Source organism: Micropterus salmoides, unplaced genomic scaffold (genome assembly GCF_014851395.1).
Source record: "Micropterus salmoides isolate LMB-PRFRI ecotype aquatic unplaced genomic scaffold, ASM1485139v1 Ms_hic_scaffold_7, whole genome shotgun sequence".
In the NCBI taxonomy this organism is placed as follows: domain Eukaryota; kingdom Metazoa; phylum Chordata; class Actinopteri; order Centrarchiformes; family Centrarchidae; genus Micropterus; species Micropterus salmoides.
The window spans coordinates 27757903-27779795 of NW_024044459.1; the positions used below are offsets into that span (position 1 = coordinate 27757903).

Sequence of the window (21893 nt, forward strand, 5' to 3'; positions counted from 1 at the left end):
AGAGAAAAAAGGTATCCTCTTAACCTGCCGACGCCTCTTCAGAGGAATCACAGTGCTCCATATCAGTATTCACTCTGAACATTCTGCTGTGTTTATGGAAAAAAACTAGATCTGCTGATGTCTCTTGCACCAGCAGTCTCATATTTAAACAGCTGGTGCAGGTGATTTCTAAATGGCTCACACCACTGTTAGACACTGTCCTAGTTTAGTTTTGTTTGGTGTTATTTTTGTGGCTGTCATTCTCGCTTTTAAAGTAAATCTAATAAATCAGACTAATGACACAAATGGGCACGATTAAAAAAGGGTGCAATGTTGTATTTCAGACCAAACAAAACACCAAAGTACTTAAATTGATGTCAAGGAGAGGTCAGCTGGACAACAGCTACCAAGTTTTGTGTGCAAAAAGGCTAAGGGAGGAGAGTGAGATCAGGGCTGAAAGGAAAGAAGCAAGAAAAAAAAAAGGAATCAGCAAAATGGGTTTGGGGGGATTGAGAAGAGAGAAGAGCACGAGGAACTCTTCAACTTTCACTCTCATTCCCAGATGTGTTGTAGGCAAGACGTAGCCTCTGAAGAGCTTGTGGCAAAATGTGAATACACAGACACACTCCACTTTCCCTCTTTCTCAGATACTTCCTCTTTTCCTCTCTCTTTCTTTTGCTCCCTCTTTCAAACTCTCTCCACATCTCCTTCTCTTTATCTTTCTCCCTGGGCATCTCCGTTCCTTAGTGGCAAGCCCAGCTGGGGGGTTTCTGTGGTACTGTGAGTGAACCTTCACTGTCTCCTTCATCAGGCAGCTGTCCCTGCACAACACATAAACACACACATCGTGTGATTACACAAGCCTCCGTTGCTAACTTTGATTCACAAAAAAAAATATTTTCACACGCTCCTGTTCTGCTTTTTATACACATTTACATATTTGACCAGGTCAAAATGGATAATTTATAGCTTTACAAAAGAAACCTCTCTTGTTAGTTGAAGCTGAGATATCCAGCTTTTGAATATGATTTTATTTTCAGAATTACAAAAAAGGGAAGGACTCTTCTCCTACCATGACCACCACTCTTTGTTGTGCAATCTACTCTAAAGCCACTAGAGGGAGCTTACATTATGCTATGATCCCTCTTGTCAGCAAGGCAGCACAATCTTTCAAATGTTCCCCATTCTGTCCCTAAATACCATCAACTGTCCTGCAATTTCATATTTTTGACAGTGTAGAGATCATAATTTCTAATCCATTCCTTTTTCCCTCAAACAAACTGCTCATGTATTTCTGTGTTAACACAGAACTCTGCTAGTGTAAGTCTGTGTGTGCTTGTGCAGAGGTGATAATTCTACAGTTGCTCAGAAGCTTGAGCAGGGTGTATAATGACAATAACAGAGTGCATGCCTAGGCGTGCTTTCAATCTGCTCCCCAAATGTAATGAGTCTGGGCAGAAGTCTGGTCATCTCAACTTGATCAAAAACGGGAGGAAATCTGCAAATGATTTATTATATCCTGTGGAGATTCATCAGTTACACATGTCAAAAATGATGCTGAGCTGAAAATTAAAAGGCATCTTTCGTCACCATTATTTTCCTAATATAGATGGAAAATGGGAGCGTAAAAGCAATTCAGTCAGGAAAGTAGAGTAAAACTGTTTTATGTGGTTCAATTTAGATCATACTTCATTTTGTGTGATCTCATTCCATCTGTATACATTTTATTCTGATCCTTTACTTAAAAATGAGTGTATACAGTGATATACGTAATCTGAATAAGCTTTATTGTTTCATAGTTTTTGCCACAAATTATGCATTATTTTATTTATGAATATGTGCGTGCTTATCCCCAACTTACATTCAAACATTTGTCCATACTTCATGAACTTTTTTTCTGAATAATGCACACCTTATAGATACACACGTATGTGCACCTCTTGCATTTCATCAACCCGCAGAAGACTAATGCATATTGCCAGTTAATCATATATTTTTCTGTTTCTCTCCCTCCCTAATAGAAGCAGGGTGACATGACAGCATCTAGAACTAGACTCCCAGAGTTGTCCTGCCATGACGTTACACGATCTTCCCTTTCACGTTACTGAAACAGGCTTGGCCGACGGGATTTGCTGTACTCTGTGCTTCTCCTCTCCTCCACTGCTCCTGGCCTTTTCCTGTGACAGGGCTGCCGATGATACAGATCCGCTGTGACATTTTACATTGTGCTCCCTAATTGCAGCAGCTGATCGTGGGATAGCTCACCATATAGCTGCATATTTCCTTTTTTTCCCCTTCTTTTTTTGAGCTGGTTAACACAGGTTGCATTGTTCACATGTTTTCTGATGGGGCGCCATTAGGTGTTTCTCTCTGCTGTACAACTATATGTGCAGCACGTTTTGTGTAAAACACATTAATTTAACTAAAACTTAACTATTTTTCATTGCTATTTTAAAATCCTCATTTCCAACATTTACATAAGTGAACAAAAAGTGTTTGTGGGCCCAAGTGTTGTTGTCCATGGCTCCCGTTGCTCTGGTGTTGTGTCCTTAAGTGTCTCCCACAGCCTGTGACTCCCGTACTGAAAGCCAGAATAAACCTGTGTGACAGATGCAGCTCTAATTATACAGTTGTTTTAAGACTGTCAGGTTGCAGCGAAAAGGGAGCCAGCCATTTGGGAAAGTGAAGAAGGAGGGTGTAGAGTAGGAAGAGGGGGGTAGAGGGGGACGGTTTGATGGACGGACATTGTAACACCAGCATCTGGTGATAGCTGCAGCTGCCGTATCGTTTTCCCACTGCCAGCTTGCCAGCTAAATAAATATTGCCACGATCTGTCTTGTACTAGCAAGTGTAAATTACTTTAACACGTCAATAACTAGTTTACAATGATGTTTTTTACTCCCATTTCAGAATATATATTGATTTCACGTTGCTGTTAAATGGCATGAGCATTGTTTCCCTCACATGAGTCTATTTCGCTCCCAGTGAACTTGGCAGGAACAGGAGATTAAAAGGAGAAACTGCATTGATCATGCAGTTATTCTGCTTTTGCACCCTATCACTGAATAAAAAATTCATGATATTGAATATTGTGCCCTATATGAAAGCAGATATCACATATTTTACTTCGATAAGTGTAATTTATGTGTTTTTGTATTTGTGTGTTTTTTATTTTGTCTTTTAATATGTACTTATGTGTCTGTATATGCATTTTGGCATGACTTGTTAACTGTAGTGTTACTTTTTGCTCATAGTCTCACCATTGACATCATGCATCTTGTGTGAAAAGAAAACATTTCTCTGGGAATTATTTCTTGTTGTCAGTAAAGCTGGTTATAATTAGCAAGACAGACAGCGATCTTTAGTGTCAGTGTTACAATATAATTTTCCATTTAATGCTGTTTTTCAATATCTCAATAATAGCGAGAAATAATTAGGAAAGTGATTCAGTAAGAAACAATGCCTACAATATACGTGTTCTGTGTGTGGTGTGTCAAAAATGGACAAATAATCCATAGGACGCACAGTATGCTGAAGGCTTCATGGTTTTTTTTGTGGATAATACATATGTGTGCGTTATGAAGTGGGAGCATGGTCATGTGTGCACCCATGAAGCATTTCTGCAGCGTGCATATACTTCATTTCATTGTGTGTCTATTTTCATTCATATGGGATCCTTCTTGCGAGGACAGATGTTGGGAAACCCACAAAATCAAGCTAAAGCTGCACTATAATCACCGCGATTTTAATCAAGGTCTCGCATTGTGACCCACTTATTTTCTCACAGTGCTGATTGCACTGCAGTGCTGTGACGACTAGCATTATAAAACTGCAGCCTGTGATTAACCTTCACATCATATACATGTCCCCTAACCAGCATACAGTGAATCCTAATCCCAAAATTACACCCACTTTGACTGGAAAACCACTCCCTTTGTCAAATTTAAACATTTTCCTCCCTCGTCCTCCCATCATGATTTGATACAATGATGATTTCTGCTTCTTATGTATTCTTATGCAAATTGAGGTATGTCTGAGTGTTTAATACTTCATGACATATTTCAGTGACACAGAATCATCATTTTTTGCAAGCATGTAGGCATACTCTTTTCTTACTCTTTTTCCCAAAATATGATCCAACTACACACGCACAATTCTATTATAGGCTTTTGTGAGAATAAGGAAATAATCTAACCTTCTTAGCTATTTTCACCAGTATTATAATTTTCACATCAGTGATAATAAAGAAGATTGATTATTCATTCTCATGCTTCAACACCATTTAATTGTGTAGCCAGAACACTCCAACTTGGGGTCAGCGGGGCTCTCTCTCATTTATGCAGACACCTCAACACACACACAACATTCTCTCTTTCCTCGTTTTTCTCACAGATGCTCTCACTACGCCTTCTCAAAGGGCCCCCAAAACATGCCCAGACTGGAATTTGCCAAAATATTCTTTACGCTATCAAACACACACTGTGCCCCATCCCATTTATTCCTGCAGCATCTCAATTAATACCCCTTAGGAGGCATTGCGCCCTGCATTGCCACAGACACTCACTGTGGCAATGCATGTGTGTAAACATTCACTACAGATGCTCTAGTGCTTTAATTTGAAACCACATCACTAAACTATCACTTAACTCCATCTCAGTCCCAATCAACACCAACAGATTAAACACGTTGATTCATGAGTAGTTGTCAGGTATCATGTGCTTGTGTTTGTGTCTTTGCATTTGAAAGTTAGTCCAGCTCTTCCTCCTCATGAGGATTCAGGGACTTAATCTTCAGATTTTTGAAAGTTCCATAAAGTATGCAGTTGATAGTCTTTGTGGTGACTATGTACCAAGGTAGAAGTAAAAAAAAGAAAGAAAAGGTAACAGTTTTGTTTACGTATTTTTGATTGGTGTTTATGCCATGTAATTATAGTTTTGATAGCTTGGAAGACTAAGAAACTCGAACTGCTACAACGACGGAGAGCTTTTACATCCATCCGTATGACAGCTGTACAACTTATACCATACCTGTAGATCTGCAACAGTCTCTGTCCCACTGTCTCTCTCCTCTCAACCTGTCTGTTCCTCCTGTTCAGTAGCTAATGGATCGTTGTGGTTTCCAGGGCCTGCTCCAGAAATGTTCTCCTGCGGAGATCTTGTAAGAAGTGCCCTCAGCCGGTCCCTCCGTCTGCCATTAGGCCTCTCCACACTTTTTATCCCTAGACCTCTGAGACCCCAAACTGCCAAATGAGTTGAATTATGGCCAGTTATGTGGAGTGGACCCGGCATCACAGGGGAGAGGCCTGAGTCAGTGGAACTAACCACACTCCTGACCATTAAAAGGCAGCCTGACACTGCCTCTTCATCTTCCCCCCCTTGCTCTCAAAGGCCGGCACTGCAAACCCATGTCTCCCACAGGGGAGAGACAGAACAGCAAACCAACCAATGAGTCAGGCAGCCAGTCTGTCAGGCAGGCAGGAAAGCAACCAAAGCACCAGTCTACCACCTCATTAAAACTGTTAAGCTCTTCCTGGACTTGTTTTTAGGTATTAAGTTTTCTCACCTCTTTTTGCCCAATATTTTAGCCCTATATATTCACCTTTTCTCATCTTTCTCTTTACCTGGTTTGGGCGGCAGTAGCTCATTCCGTAAGGACTTGGCTTGAAACTGGAGGGTTGCCGGTTCAAGTCCAAGTTTACAGGCTGCCGAAGGTGGCCTTGAGCAAGCCTCTGAACCTCCAACCGCTCGGGGCGCCACACAAAGTGGCAGCCCCCTCGCTCTGACAGGTCCTGTTTGTGCATGTACATGTGTGTATTTCAGATCTGTGTGTAAAATACTAACATTAACTGCAGAGTGAAAATGTTGAGTTTCGCCTTGTGGGATTAATAAAGTATGTCTTCTTCTCTGTGTTCTTCAATCACCTTCCCTGCCATTTTTTTCTTTTTTTCTCTCTGCCCTTCAGCTAAGTGGGTGGGTTTGCAGGCTCATAACCACACAAGGTTAATTGCAGCAGCTAAAACAAGCATGGCAGCAAGGGCCCCAGCTACTGTATAAAGGAGGTCAACTAAGTCAGGCAACCCTCACAAATCCACTCAACATCTACAGTCACGCGGATGCTGATCACGCCAGTCTAGGAGACCACAGTTTGCATCCGTCACAGACCAACACAGGCAACATATGCACGCACACATACTTGAACACATGCACACTCATTGCACTGAATTTGATCTGTCACAATAACAGGGGCATCATGACATGATGGATACAGCCCTTTTTCCCTTCTTCTCTCCCCCGTTCTGCCTCTCTCCGGTAATCTTGATACAGTGTGTAATGTTTGCTGTAGCCGGCGGCTGAAATTGAATGAGTGATACAACCAGAGGTGTTGGGATTACTGTGGGCAGAATTGATGCTATCTGTCCAATGATGTGTTATTTTGTGGAAGTGAGGCAACAAACCGGAGAGAGAAATGGTCGCAGCACTCTGTATGATTTTACAATTTAAGTGGTGAAAGACAAATAGAATAACAGTGATGTGCTAGCAGGGGTTGTAAATGGTTGAATAATTTTCCTCGATTTCAACATTCATTTATCTTTTTACAGTATTTTGCAGGGCTTCGCATGGCAGCTTGAATGCTATTTATCCCTCTAGTCTACTCACAATTGCAGCATCAGCTAGCTCAGCACCCATCTTTAGAGGCGAGACAGGTTGTGTCCAGTCTCTACTCCTCTAATAGGGTCGGCTCTGAAAAGGGTCAGAGGTAAACTAATGACACCTGCAATAGATGCTTCTTCCTGGAAGCCTAAGCTAAAGCTGAGCAGGGGCTGGGCTTGTGGGAATAAAAGTGTGCTGCTTTAAGACTCAGCAGGCTGTGCCCTGGTCAGACACTAACCATTGAAAAGACTAAATTCAGCTCTTTCAGCCGGTCTGGGGCACAAGCTGAGGGCCCTGGGCTATTGTTGTGAGGTCAGGTGAAAGCCGTCCAGATTGCCAGAGCAGCTGACAACCATTCATCACAAATTCAGCAACAGTTCAGCACAGTATAGCTGTACAGTTCTGCTTAGGTAGGGTAGGTTAAAGGCTTTGGACAAAACTTTCTGTTGTCACTTTTCCCAGTTCATGTATTTTAATGTAGTGATATTGCTTTGGATTTCTTGTTATAAACATTGAAGGAGGGATCCCTAAGGTTGTGAATGCACATTGCTGTTGTTTGTATATGTCATTTGTTTTCTTTTTTTTTTCTTTTTACTGTGATGGGGAAACTTGGGCCGGCACGGATTTGGTCAGCTACATCAGTCACAGTAACACTCTTTTAAATATGTCAACAGATTTTTATTCCGGATTTCCTGATTCCAGTGTCCAACAAATGCAGTCAGGTCAGGTGCAACGCATTCATTTGGTCACTGATCTTTGCCTAAAGCACAGTTTTCTGTGGCTTCTTGTACAGCAGTTGATACATTATTTTTTGCAAGTATTTCAGCTATTGTACTTTCACTCTTTCTTAAAACCACCTTCTTGGGATAACACACTCCTTACTCACTCACTTGCTTTTGATAAACAGTATTTACAACTGCTCTCTGCCACTCTTGAATTCACAGTGTGTTTATGTGTAACAATTGTATGTTTTGCGGCTGGCACAGAGAGACTGCTGTTGGCTTTGAGGGGAAAAAAATTAAACAAGAAGGGCTATTTTTCTCCCCCATGTAAACAGCTGGCAGCATCCCATGCTTGCACAATTAATGGGCATCTAATTGGCAATAATCATTTTTACTTAAGCAAATTTAAAATAGGCAGTTGCCCCTGGAACAAACAGCTGTTGGTGGAACCTTCTGGCAACATAGCGTGGATGTTTGAGGAAGTGGCTGATCAATGCTTACAGGAGGTGGTCCATACATGAACACTTACATATCCAACTGTTGGCACACACTTGCACAAGCTTTTGTTGCCTACAGACACATTTGATGCATAAATCAACCTGCGCTGCTTGAATTGAACTGTGTTGTATTATAGTTCCAATTGTTGGCCTCCTTAATTGTTTTAATACAACATTGACTGTTTATAATCATATAATGCCTTCTGTGCCTCCTGTTCAATTAAACAAAACAAAACTGATATGACACAAAGTCTCTGGTCAGATGTTTGTGTCATTTGTGTATTTTTGTGCCAAAAGCCAAAATTAAAGACAAATGTCACGTATTGATCACTGTGATATTATGAGTGTAAATTTATGTAAATCTTCATCTTCCTCATATTGAACATAGTGTATAAAGTGTAACACCATGCTAAGGTACTAACAAGATGATTCTTTTTCCGTGCAGTTAATTTCTAATTTCTGTCCTGACTAGTCTTCAATTGAAGTGAAATACTTGCGACGCATAGTGAACCAGATTGTTACTCCGTATCAAGCGATTTTGAAACCCCGGTAATTCAGAGAAGTAATCCTGTGAGCACTGAACACAGTAAATTAAGTTTAAAAGTTAAAGAAAGGAGTACCAGTGCTGTAGTTGAAGAGGCAGTATTATATTTTCACTTAATGGGGTCAAGGACTTTTCAGCCATATTGTTTTTAACATACTTTGAATCCTCTATTGACAGTTTTTAAGGTCAGACCTCTGCGGTGTGAATCTACAGAGTTGTTATTTCATTCAGCTGAAAGCAAACCCCACCAAGGTCATGATTCCATAATAAAATACTATGGAGAAGTACATTACTGGCAGGAAGGACAGAGCCTTGCGGCTGGCAGACAAGCCGGCAGTGAGCAATGAATTAAACACAAAATTGTGCTTTGCCATAACTCATCTGGCCAGGAGTTACTCAGACTGAAAGCCAAACAGGACACGAAGGAGGAAAAAAAAAGAAAACTTTTAATACATTTGATAAAAGTATTGAAAGTCTTTTCGGCATATGCTTTGGGACTTAATATAATGGGACCTAATATAAAGCATAAATGAATAGACATGAAGAAGTCTCTTCTGCTGTAAGAATGAGTGAGGGGGAAAGGGGAGAGAATGATTGTGTGGGATGCTGAAAAGTAATGTCAAACAACCTGATTGTGAGAAGGGAATGGATTAAAGGTATTGTTTGAGCTGGAAGAGGAGGTACCTTCCATACCGCTGGCTGCCATCTTATCTCGCCCCCCAACAGTGGTCTAATCTGTTGGTCGAGCACGCCTGCAAGAAATTTCTATCCGTCAGACAGACAATGGAGCTGCCACCTTGTTGTTCATCACGGATTACTGTACTGTGCATCCTGTCCCGCCCCTACATAGACCCTTGACAAAAGACTTAATTGAATATCCGTCCATGGCTAATTTGTGTGTGTTCCACGTGGGAATGTGCAAACCTAGGCCATATAAAAATACATCCAGACTTGCATGCTCCCTACAGTAAGCACATGCAAGTGCACATAAACAGCCTCACAAGCACGCAAAGCTGTGCGCACATACCCCCTATAGGAATTTATTTTGAGGGTATATGTTCATTTAGTCTTACGTTGAAAGTCAGGTATTATTGCTTCCAATCCTTATGGCTAAACTGTAAACAAATGGACCAGATTCAATTAACTCTGTCCAACCTAACGTAATTACATAAAAGCACAGAGTGAGGAGTGGGAGATAATGGACTTTTTTTTTTATCCTTGAACCTTAACCCTACTTTTCCCATTTGTTTATCAAATTAATTTAAGCCACTAGATTTGTTATGCTTAGGCTTAAATACATATAATCACCCATTTTAGCTTCATATTACACTTGTGCTTAAGCTAATTAATCCTCAATGTTTATCATGCATAAACAGTGATGGCTTTGCATTATACCTCTACAGAAGTCAGGGTCTTATAATTGTTATCAAAAATGTTAATTATTTAGTGCCATCACAATTTACTCGTTGTCCAAATACACATCTTGTCCTTGTTTTTAGATAAACATAGGTGAATGACATTGCATGACATTGGCCTTAAGGATGACACAGTGACGGGTTATTTCACATGAATTGGTTGCACTTACGAAACAAATCTGAAAAATAAGAATACAAATATCCACGTTGTTGTGTTTTTAAAATAGTAATAAAAAATGAATTATTCTGCAAATCTAGAATATAGCGAGTAGAAAACTGCAATGCCCATGTTTTCAGAACTGGGAATGTCTGGCCAGGTTTTCTGAAGTGACAGCTGCGCTTCATCTCATATGATGATGTGTTAAAACAAAACACTGCCCACATGTTTGCCTTAAACTAAGTAGCCCTTAACTGCTTGGACAGACAGCAGGCTGTTGCACTTTATGTATTTGTTTATTTTCAAGATAAGGGGCCTCTTTTATGGATAAGCAGCTGACGCTCCCGCTCTGTCAAGCTGGGACAGGCTGAGGGAAGATAAAATAGAGTCTGTTAATCTGGTGCTGGTGAGCAGAAAGAGCGATGTTATTGACCTACGCTGGCAGCAATGTGTTTCAATTATACACCGCCATCCATTTGTCAGGCAACTGGAACGATGGGGGGGGGTGGGGGGGACACGGAGTTCAGGCCTGGGTTAGAGTCATTCTCCATCACTTATGATGTGTCTTTGGAAAGCACTTTAATTGAATTACCCAATTTATTCTTCAAGCAACAATGCCCTGGCCCAGACCCATGACGTGAGACAATTAGATACAAGTTTAAAATCAGGCAGTTTGCATACTTCATCTTTTCATGGTGTACACAGGAAAGGAGACAGCTAACTTATGGTGACTTTCTTCCTTTATCATCCTGAATGAATTCTATTAATGTGAGTGGTGTGACTCTGTAATGACAATTATATCTTACACCTTCTTAAAGACTGGGTGATGTATAGCTTCCTGATATCTATAATATGGTAAGTGTTGCCTGCGTGTTGCCACCCACCCATGTGTGCCATGTATAGGATTGGTAATTTGTCAACACAAAACTACCAATACTTTGGATAATGGGCCATTGAGACCGTAATGTATTGAACTGTATAATCAGCTAAAAGATAACTTAAGTTGATGTGCAAGCAGTTTACTCTTGACTAATGCTGAAACTTATTGGGATTGTTTCTAATTCATACAATTCATCATAGAGCACAAATGAAATGGTGGCTTCTTAGTTACACATCCAAATGTCTACATCTGTCTGCAAGGCACATTGTCAAAACTGTGGTGCAGTGATTCAGTCAAGTTTTCCCCTTTGTTCACCACTACAATCTTCCAAGCGGATTTCCTTGAATATTTTCCCTGATATTTGCAAATTGCACGTGGTTGAGTGTGATTAATTCTAATCAAGTTCAATTTATTCTGGTGGAGCAGCTGGAAGAGGCCTAAGTGTTGCTTGCGTTCTGTCTGTGAGCTGTCTGACAAGACGGCCAGGCCGTCGATCACCTCAGCCCCAGCTCCAGGTGTAGGGAAGGTGCTTGTGTCAGATGCTCACTGGCCTACTTGCACCCTGGCCCTCACACCTGGCCGTTCACCAAACTCTAATTGTCAGTTCATCCATTTTCACCACGACATCAAGTCTCACTGTCTGCTCCCACTATCTGTGTCTAATCAACAGTGTTGCTCTCCCAGTATCTCCACAGCTCATCTTGTTAAGGGTGAAGAATAGTGGATAAAAATGTACTCTCTATAAGCATGTAATGTACACCAATTATGTTAATTTGCAGTGTTGCAGATGGCTCAGTGCTGATTGCAGCTTTAGGATCAGGAGAGGCAGTCTAAAATTTGAATGTCGGAGTCACATGACACTCATTACTGCACAACCTCAACCAAATATCCCTTTGTCACTTGTCATCCATCTGTGCTGACTGTCTTTGACAGATAAGACTACGCAGAACTCTAGGCAGCTAAAGAGCTGCACAACAGGCAGCAGAGAAACCCTATCCCTAGTTTTAATTGGCAGTACAGTAAGTTGAATGTAGGGTGTGTTCTCAAGACAATGAGTAATATGAGCAATAAGTCATCTAAAATGGCAGTGATTAGGAAATAGAAAAAAAAAAAGAGGATAATGTCCTAATGCAGGATTATATGGTCTTATAATCGCACAATAAATACACAATACATGCTGAATAATGACAGTAAATAGGAGCATTGAGACGTGCGCTTTTCATTTTCCTTTTGTCAGTCTACCTCATCGGGATATGGATAGCTATCCACCCCTAGCATGCTTACTCCAGGGGTAGGAGAATCCCCTCCAAATGCCAGTCCTTTATGGGAACTGTGACATTTGAAGTGTGCCAAGGTGTGCCGTGTGTTAGGAAAGCATGTGCAGTCAGCTGTAAATTCATCATCGTCATCAGCCACAATGTTCTTTGTTCCGGCTATTAAGGCGATCAGTTTAGCCCCCTGTTTTTTGTTAGACCATGCTAAAGTGAACCCATGCTGATGTCCAAATGAATGGACTTCCTTCATAAAGCTGTGGCCATTGAACTCTGGAGACAGAATATAGCCTTAAGTCCTTCAACCTTTGAGGCAGGGGGTTCCTGCCAGGCCTGATTCCTGTTTAGTGAATAAGTGGGGTAATTATGGTGCGGTTGGAGCCGTGCAGCAAATGTCACCAGCAGATAAACAGTAGGAGCAACCCTTCTGTAAAGGCCTGATTTATCCACCCTGGACCTCCTGTAGCCTGCAGATGAATTAGGAGCACTTGGGTGTAAAAAACTCCCCAAACTAGCTTCTCTCGATTTCACTGGTGTTAAAGGATGCATATAATTGGAGAAACAGTAGTTAGCAGATAAGGCCCCGGGTGAAATCTTACTTTGTCGCACACCAAATCTCTCATGCTGGCCGAAAAGGCAGCTGCTAGTTTGATGTGTGGACGCATGAATAATATGCTGTGACATAAGATATTACTGCAACATATATAAAACTTAACTTCTCTATCCCTGAACTACTAATGGAAACTGTAGGTATAAAACAATCCCTCACACTTACGGTTTTATGTGTTGCTATTAGGGAGTGTGGATCTTAAACTTCTCCATTCCAAGTCCCCTCCTCTTATTATCTCTGATTGGTGGATGAAACCACATCCATTGCACTCCATTAAAGAGTGCCCACTCATGCGTGACTGCAGGGCGGCCTTTATAACATCATGAGCCTGGGGAAATGGGAGAGCCAGCGAGTGTCATTTCATTACCTGCTGAAATGGATGCCCCTGTATCTCCTCCTTGATTAGCTTTGTCTCGAATAACAATGATAGCTTTAAGTGTGTCTAATTGAGGCTGGGCTCGCCCTCCCTTTCTGTGTGAAAGTGCTTACTCATTTTGTCTGTCCTTTTAATAATTACATTATCATTTTACGCCCCTGCCGGTTCCTTGGGAAGTGGGCTGGCGCTTGTGTTGAAGTGAAAGCTCATTATTGGAGCTGAATTATGTGCAGTTTATTGATCCCCATGGTGGATTATGGTGCTCTAAGTTAGTCTAGACAGAATAGTTAGCCAGATGACAGAGAGGAAACATAGAGGCCCCAGGGGAAAGATCCCTGGGCTCAGTTAGCAATTAATGCCTGCCAGGTAATGGAATTTAAGTTTACACTAAATCCACCAATGCCTTGACATTTGAAGTGCCTTATAAAAAAACATTAGCCTAATTAGACGGTCGAGAGCAGGTTGCATTCTTTTACAGTTTCTCTCTCCCACACTTTTTACTTTTCCTTCATCTTCTCATCTCATACAAGCACACAAATGCACTTCTGTAACTCGCCCATTCCAATACTCTAATTGCTTTACACCAAAGATTCACATTGGGAAATAGTGTATGGTGATGCATTTTAGATATGTGTTTTCCTCTTTTGATCGGCCTGGAGCAAGTTTGAGACAGGCTTTGCTAATCTCCATTTTAGGCTGGGTGAGGGTGTGGGGGAAAGGCCAGAGTGCTGAGTAAGAAGCCAAGCAAGACATTTATCTCTATAAAGCTGAGGGCCCGTTTTAAGGCTATCCATCATTATCTTGATGAACATGCCACATTACCAATGACATCGCATCTCCGCCATCCAAGGCCAGCAGCGGTTTGTCCTTTGGTGGACTTGTGAGGACCCCAGTCACGAGGAGTGAAGGGGTGGAGAGTGTGTGTCTTTACACATCAGGGTTAGGACTAGGTATTACTTGAAAATTTTCAATACTGAAAAATTACCTGAAATGACCTGAATTGCGTTGATCCTTTTTGGCATCTTACTTAAGAAATATAAACTTGATTTTCTATAAAGCTGTATTTTCGTTTGACAAAAGAAGCCAAAGTTGAAGTTTAAACTGTGGCCTAAAAGCAAACACCCAAGAACAGTAGTCTAAGATTGGCACGCATTTTGATTCAATTTGGGATCTGATTGAAGATTAAGTAATCAAGGACACAAATCTGACCGGGGGGGGGGGGGGGTTGTTCAGTTACTTTTATACAAAGTAAAATTATTTACATGTGTTGGTATTCAGGACACACAAAGACACATACACACACTGTATTGGGGCAGACTGCCAGTTGCTAAACTCCACTTTGAAGGATGGCCTTAATGAAAAATACTGGATAGTCAGGCAGTGTGCTGCACCTGTTAAAGCAGCCTTGCACATCCTGGGAGCGAGACAGGGAGCCAACAATTTTACCCCATAATGGGGCCAATATCTAGCTCAAAGCCTCTCTGTGCCTTTTGTGTGGTTTACCGTGTCCTTGGCTCATAAGCCTTGATAATGTTAGTAAATACAAACAGGGGCATGGATAAACTGGGCTGTAATCCACAGTACCTCTAGATGGAAGTGGAAGGGAACGATACGGGGGAGAGGAGAGAGAAGCGGCTGATTAGACAGGTTTTACTGCTCCTCTGCCGACCTAGAAAAACACAGCAGCCCTGACCTTGCATAGCAGTGCCCTTATATATCTAATGATCTCTGAGTACCTTAATGATACAATGTGTTCTCTCTCCCACTTTTTCCCTCCATTTTTGCTTATCCTCCTTTCATGCCTTTCTCCCCCCTATTCTCTCTTTTAGCACAAGCTTGTGCACACGCACGCTGGTCCACACACGCACGCAAAGTACACAGCCTTGAAAAACCCAGTCAGCAGTTTGGGCTAGGAGTCTAGCAAATGAGCTGTCCTATTGAAATAGAAAGGAGAGTGCTCTTTGCTGCAGAAAATGCTGCTATAGCAAGCCTTACAGAAGAGGGACAGAGGGAAAATTACTTGTTCGGACAAAGAAACATGAGAATGTCCTTTCACTACAAATGTACCAATTTACATTTAGACGGAGCAGATTACATCCATTACTTCTTCTTTTTTTCCCCCCTCTTTTTTTACCACAACCATATCTCATCTTATTATCTTTCATAAAACACCACTAAGTGCTGTAAGAGAGAGAGACAACCTCCAACCTCCAATTCAGTAAATGTATTTTTCATTGATTCAGCGTTCTTTTCTCTCCTCCTAGGTACTCCATTGGTTTGAACACTCTCCTAGTGTGGTTGGACTCCTGCAGTTTAATGGCGGCTGGACTGTTATATGGTTCAGCTCCATTGCATCAAAGATGACTAACCAACCACTGTACAGTTTTATATTCCTAAAGCGGGGTGCTGAATACCGTGTGATAGCCTCCTATCGCACCAAGAGATGTGTATTTTTTTAGACATGATGGGTCTTGGCTGATTGGTTGGACTCAGTGATCAAGCAGTCTGATACATCACAATCTGCAAACTTTAAAACAAACAAAAAAAGTCTTCATTAAGCTTTAGAGTTACCCGGCCATTTTGTCAATGTGTAGAAAACAACTTACACTGGCTTAAGTCATTCATTCTTGCGTCTAATTCTCTCTCTTTGGCCACTTAAAACACAAACCTACATTTGGTCCTGGTATTTCCCTTTCTCGCACTATCCGCCCACAGTAATTAAGATTCCATTCTGCTCTGAATAGGAATGTTAAGATGGAGGGTTATCACTGGGCTTCTGTAGGCTCACCCAATGAAACACCTATAGTGACCGCTCCGATTTACCCAATAGGGGTCCCTTCTTCCCCCCTCGAGATCCCTCTCCCCCTCATGGCCGTCTTGTTGTGTGGTCTCCTCTCTTTAGTTCTCCCATTACTCTGTATGTGAAGGCCTGGGAGGAGGGCGGCATGGGAGGAGTGGGGTGGTTGCAGAGGAGGGCTTCTGTCCCTGGATGAGTGAGTGTGGATAAGAAGTTGTTTGAATTCATAATTGTGCTCTTGTGAAGGGGGAGATTTGTAAAGCAAGGCTGGGTTCATTGTGTGGCAGTGCGAGTCCGGTGGAGGGTGCGAGCTGCTCAAAGCTAATGTAATCTACGCTATTAGAGAGGGTTAATTAGCTGCTGAACTGGAGCCTGAAGAGCAGGCAGAGAAGGAGAGACACATAGAGAGACCCAGAGAGAGAGAGAGGAAGGCGGGCAATAGGGATAGAGAGGTCTTCAGGGAGTCATTAGAGACTGCTTGTTGTAATACAGCCACAGTCAATAAGGCTACTCCTCTGAGGAGTACAAGACAGGCAAAGAGGGGTAGACTTTCACACCATGACAAATATCTGGATGTCAGCAGCTCTGCCACTGGACACAAGTTGGGAAACCAGAGACAAATTTTATGGCTTTATTTTTTTTATTGTCTCCCGCGCTTCATCTCGTTATACAACCCTGTGTTGTAAAATGTGAAATAAATAAATCAACCTTGTAAGTGCATGTTTTTTTTTTTTTACCGCCAACATGCGTTGTAGATGGATCAGTTATCCATCAAAATTTACTTAATATAACATAGTCTTCCAAATATAAAACATAATTTGATAATCAGGGACTTCAACGCTACTTTTACAACTGATTCCAATTTACCTCAAAGTTTCTCTCGAAAGTCATTCTTGGTTTCTGTAAATACAAAAAACTTCTAAGCCAATGGTACTTTTTTCTTTTCTTTCAACCTCTCAGTGCAGCATCATAAGGTGTGCCTTCCTGTTAGCACCAACTCTGTGATAAACTCCAGTATTAGATCAAACTAGGTGTGAAACTACAGTGATTTCAAACTGTAGCTTTGTGTGGCTGTTCATTTTCTTTTCACAGCAAATTACACTGGAGAAAAAAACCCAGAATTCAAGTCCAAACACATCTGAATATCTGAAACACATAAATAGGCCTTGACATACTGAAAGACATAACATGACAACAGAATATGATGTTGACATGTTTTACCTCGAATTACCTCAGTTACACACTGGACATTTCAACACAACTCTATTGTGGTTATTCTTTCAGTGACTCAAAATGGCAACCAGGTCTCATATGGTCTTGTTTGAATGTTCTCTAGTTGAGTGATGACCCTGCAACTTTAGGTAATTGTGGTTGTGAAAACATTTTTCAGCACAGTGGTGTCATATTCCACATTAACACAGTAGCTCTCAGGCTTTTAAATTCCGTTCTACACTTTAGTGGAACGAAGCAATTCCGAAAGTGGTTTGAAACTCTACCTAAATCATTGCAAACATTTCTTTGAATAACAATTTCAAAACATACTGCTTTGTTCTTGAACCTGCCTTGAGCATGTTAATAGTTTGCATTGTAGTGCACAATAAGCTATAATCTGTCCATCATATATATCTTCATTACCTATCATACTCACCGCCACTGCTCTGCTGCAAAAAGGCCTGCATGACTTTCTACTCAGTGTTTTTCTTTTTTTCAATTTTTTATTATCCTTTACTGTCTTATGCAGGTGGAAATTCTAAGTTTAAGTAGCCCAAGTGAAGCCCTGCTGGAACCCTGCTAGCAGTCTATTTGTATTTATCACTGTGTCCTCTAGTAGTCCATCCTATGCTGGGTCTCTTGTCGCTCTGAGCAAAACTTCACTTAAGATGGGTAGTTAGTGCCTGTTCCCTTGGCGTTTTAATGCAGATTAATTACTTTCCTTGGACCAAGCAATCCATTTTTGTTTGTTTGTGGATGTTTTTAGCTTTCTCTTGACCTTGAGGTGAAGAAAGAGAGAAAGAAAGTGAGAGAGGAAGAAAAAAAGCCCTCCACAGTAGACTTATACCCTCAATTTAATAGCCGAGTGAGGTGTTTCTCCAGCATCATCAGATCAATGGAGAGTAAATAGCCCACACTTCTTGTTTCACAGTGCAGTATTGATCTTTTCCTCAGCCTCGGCTTCCCTTTCCCCGGCATCTCGTGTCTTTCAACCCCTGGGACTGTGCTGATTGCCATAGATTGGACAAGCTAACAAGCGCATGATGAGGAACCAGGCTTTCTTTTCTTCTCATAGGCTGTTTCATTTTTTCTTTGTGGCACTGGCATGAACACACACAAACAGACAGACAGACATACACACAGGGACTTAAAAACATCAGATCTACACAGCTCAGCGCCATAAAGGAGTATGCTCTTTCTTTCTTGTTCCCTCTGTTGTTCACGTTGTTCTGTCTTCATCTACACTGAGAGGATCTACTGTAGCTGTGCCTGTCTTTGGGATGTTTGCCAGGCTGATGGAGTATACCAGCTTAACTACAGAGCAACTTAGTGATACAGTGTGTTTCGTCACCTCACTGGGAACTTTATTTTTTTTTCCAGCTGGCACCACGTTTGTTCCAGAGTCTTCCATCATCTCTGAAAATATCTCAAGTGGCCTGCGGAGAGCGACACACTCTGTTTGCGCTGGAGGACGGCAGTGTGGCGGCATGTGGGTAAGTTCAGTGTCAAACGCAGCAGACAGTTTGCCGAAGTCCAGACCTGAGGGGAATAGGAGGAGAGATGAGGAGGCACACCCCTCCCGCCCCATCCCCACCCCCCACACCAATATTAATGCATAGGCAAATTAGGGTCAGGGGAAAGATCGAAGGGTTGCGTGCGTGTGTGTGGAGTACATTGACAAGAAATCACTGGGTATTTAAACTTTACCTTCTCTGCACTTGTGTGAGGAGATGCATATGTTTGCAAGTGCTTGTGTTTGCGTGTCTCTTCATTTCTGCTCGGCATGCAAAGTTGTAATAAATCTTGTTGAGTGTGGGTGAGAGAGCTGCATGTGCTGCCTGGTGGCTCAGGATCAATATGAAGTATGTTTATTGAATCGAGTAGTTGTGTTTGTGGAGAAGGGGAATAAACCAGCTGGAATCAGTGATCAGATGTGCTTTTAGGGCTCATTACCAGGCTGTTGGTCACATTGATCTGCTTTTAAACAGCCCTCTGGATTGGACAAGCATAAGCTTGAACGCAGCCAACATGATACACTTTAATATTTCAGCATTCTGCTTAGTATTTCAAAGATTAACTTATTTTCCTCCACAAACTTTAATTTACTTTTCACTTCTTTTTATTTAGCTGCTTATATGTGTTTGTGTTACTGAAATTAGCTTAATTTACTCTGATACTGATAATAGGCTAATATATTCTGGATTTGAATGCTATTTTGTGAGTTGAGCAGTCCTCTGAAGAGTATTTAGCCCATGTGACCTAAAAATTTTCAAGACTCAGGTTAATAATATTAGGTGTTAAGAAAATTAGTATAATATTTTCTATAGTTAATTTATATTTCATAATGGGGAATTGTAGTACAGCTGTCATAAAGTCACAAATTCCTTAAAATTAAGTCAGACAATACATTGACTGAAATGACATGAAAGTGACATGAGACTTATATTTGACCACCAGCAATATAAAGACTTAAAGACCATATAAATACTAAATGAAATAAAGTAAAACGTAAATGGAACACGTATAGCTATGGTTTAGTGTTGATTCATAGTATTTGGGTTTTTAAAGATGAGTTGTTGAGTGTTGTCTTTCACTCAAGGAAATTGAAATATATTCAAATATGGCTTGAAGGAGCAGTTAGGTTGAGTTGAAATATCCTTGTCAGGCCTGGCCATAAAATTGTGATATTTAAATTTTTTCTGACACCTTTAGTTTGTGTTCACTCTTCACTATTTAAAATGATACCTCCATAAAGTTCTCACTAGCTAAATCCCTGTTACCTGTCCCTATTTCTGGTCCCTTCACACCCAGTCACCCTTATCCCCAGCTGACCCACCCACCCACACAAAGGCTTGCAAGCACACATATATCTCTTCCCCATTCCTCTCTCTCTTCTTGGCTCCCTGTGTTTGCATGTGATATTTTAGGCGACTCTAGGAGGGATGACAGTTCTAACTAGGCCTATTAGGTAACCCTCAGGGTGCCCTCAGCACTGATTTGAGCACCATTAATTTTCTATTATGGAGTGCTAAAGATGTGCCCCTGCACAGTCATTCACCTGGCTTATTGAGTCTTGCACACACCAATTGTGGACTTTTCCAGGGCAGTGTTGCTGAAGGTTTAGTGCGACCCCTCTGGGGAGCTAATTTATTATTTGCAGATATTGATCTGGCAGGGTAGGCCAGCCAAGCCGTGGCCGATGTTGACTCTGCTCTGGCCTGTGGCGACTTTAACCCTTTTCAGACTGAAGTAGACACACACTAGATGGATGGTCAGTGGCTGTTAGAGCACCGCTATTAGTAGTTGTTTCAATTTCTTAGCTTGTAAAATGGTTCGTTTTTCTGAAATGAGGAACCGGTGGAAGTAATTTGCAATAAGGAGAAGATAGATTTTATCTGTCTACAGACCTTGTTTTTTCTTAGCAAACGGACAAATAAGCAGGCACACATGCCTGAGTGCTCATACACGCACACACACGCGCACACACACACACACGCACACTGTCTGGCTTGTCCAAGGGAAATAAAATCACAGTTAAGAGGAAGGAAAACAAATTTAGAAGGTCAGACAAAACATTTATCAAGCTGTGTGTCTGGTGGGTAAATAGCAGAGGGACAGTAAAGGGCATGACACTGAAACCACCAGATAACCACAGCAGATCATCACACAGTCTCAAGATTCACTGCTGAAAACAGATATTTCTCAGAGGGTTGCCTTCAGAGCATTTGCTAATATTCTTTCTCCTGTATTGCTGTTTTATTTTGAACGTAAAACTCAGTTATAACAGCATACACCCATGTGACCAAAATGAAAGTAATCATGGTGAACGAGAGAAAAGAGAGACACACTTCATAGACAACTTTGATTAAATGTAGCAGTGGAGATTAAGTGTAGGAGTGGGGGAAAATAATGCATATACCCAACATTAAACGGCAAACATTTTTTCCCGAGACTGGACTAAAAAGTGACAAATAAGTTGCATTTCTGTACATTCTGTTGTAGTTTTCTTGTTGCACACAAGACCAGATCAGTCTTAATTTAAATGACGACCATATGTTGAAAATACCAAACTTGAAAAAGTAGAATTTGCCATGATGCAAAAGCTAAAAAGCTTCCCTAAACTGAGACAAATAACCTGCATCAGACTTCTTATTGTAACTCTACAATTACAGACAGATAGCTATTTTTTGCAGGCTAATAACAAGAATGACAGACTTAATATCCACTTTACAGACACACACACACACACACACACACACACACACACAATCATACTGTATGAACTTGGTCTCCAGCACTTGTATTACTCAACACACACACACATTTACGCCCAGGGACCAATAAGTTGCTTCCCTCAGGCCTCCTCAAGGACCTGCTACAACCTCAGACTCGGCTTGGCCGTCCCAGCCCTAATTGGTATTTAATGCTCTCACTGAACCTCAGAGGTCAAACAGCAGTGTGTGTGTGTGTGTGTGTGTGTGTGTGTGTGTGTTAGTGTTTGTATAATGGTGCTGAGCCAAGTGTGTCACAGGAGGTATTACCAAGAAAGGGCAGAGAGAAAAGCTACAGATAGCACAAGTATGGCGATGTCCTGTGATGACTGCTGGGTAGCCTGAATAGAGGGTGAATGATGATAGATGTCCAGAGAGGAATTATGGAGGATAATAGACCACCATCTTCCTTTATACTGGTTGTTATGATAGCATTTTACCTGATCTTTATGGTCTAGAACATAAAATAAAGGTCGGGAAATTTCCCAGGGATGAATGTGCCTCCAACCAAT

At 41.4% G+C, this 21893-nt stretch overlaps 1 protein-coding gene across 4 annotated transcripts in view; it reads left to right on the top strand.

The window, feature by feature from the left end:
- LOC119892422 (RCC1 domain-containing protein RUG3, mitochondrial-like) overlaps nt 1-21893 on the top strand; it is a 301658-nt gene that overhangs the window by 57581 nt on the left and 222184 nt on the right. For all 4 annotated transcript variants that reach the window (XM_038704650.1, XM_038704648.1, XM_038704651.1 and 1 more), the window contains one exon: nt 18491-18603. In XM_038704650.1, the coding sequence (XP_038560578.1) occupies nt 18491-18603 (113 nt within the window). The remainder of the gene's footprint in view (nt 1-18490; nt 18604-21893) is intronic.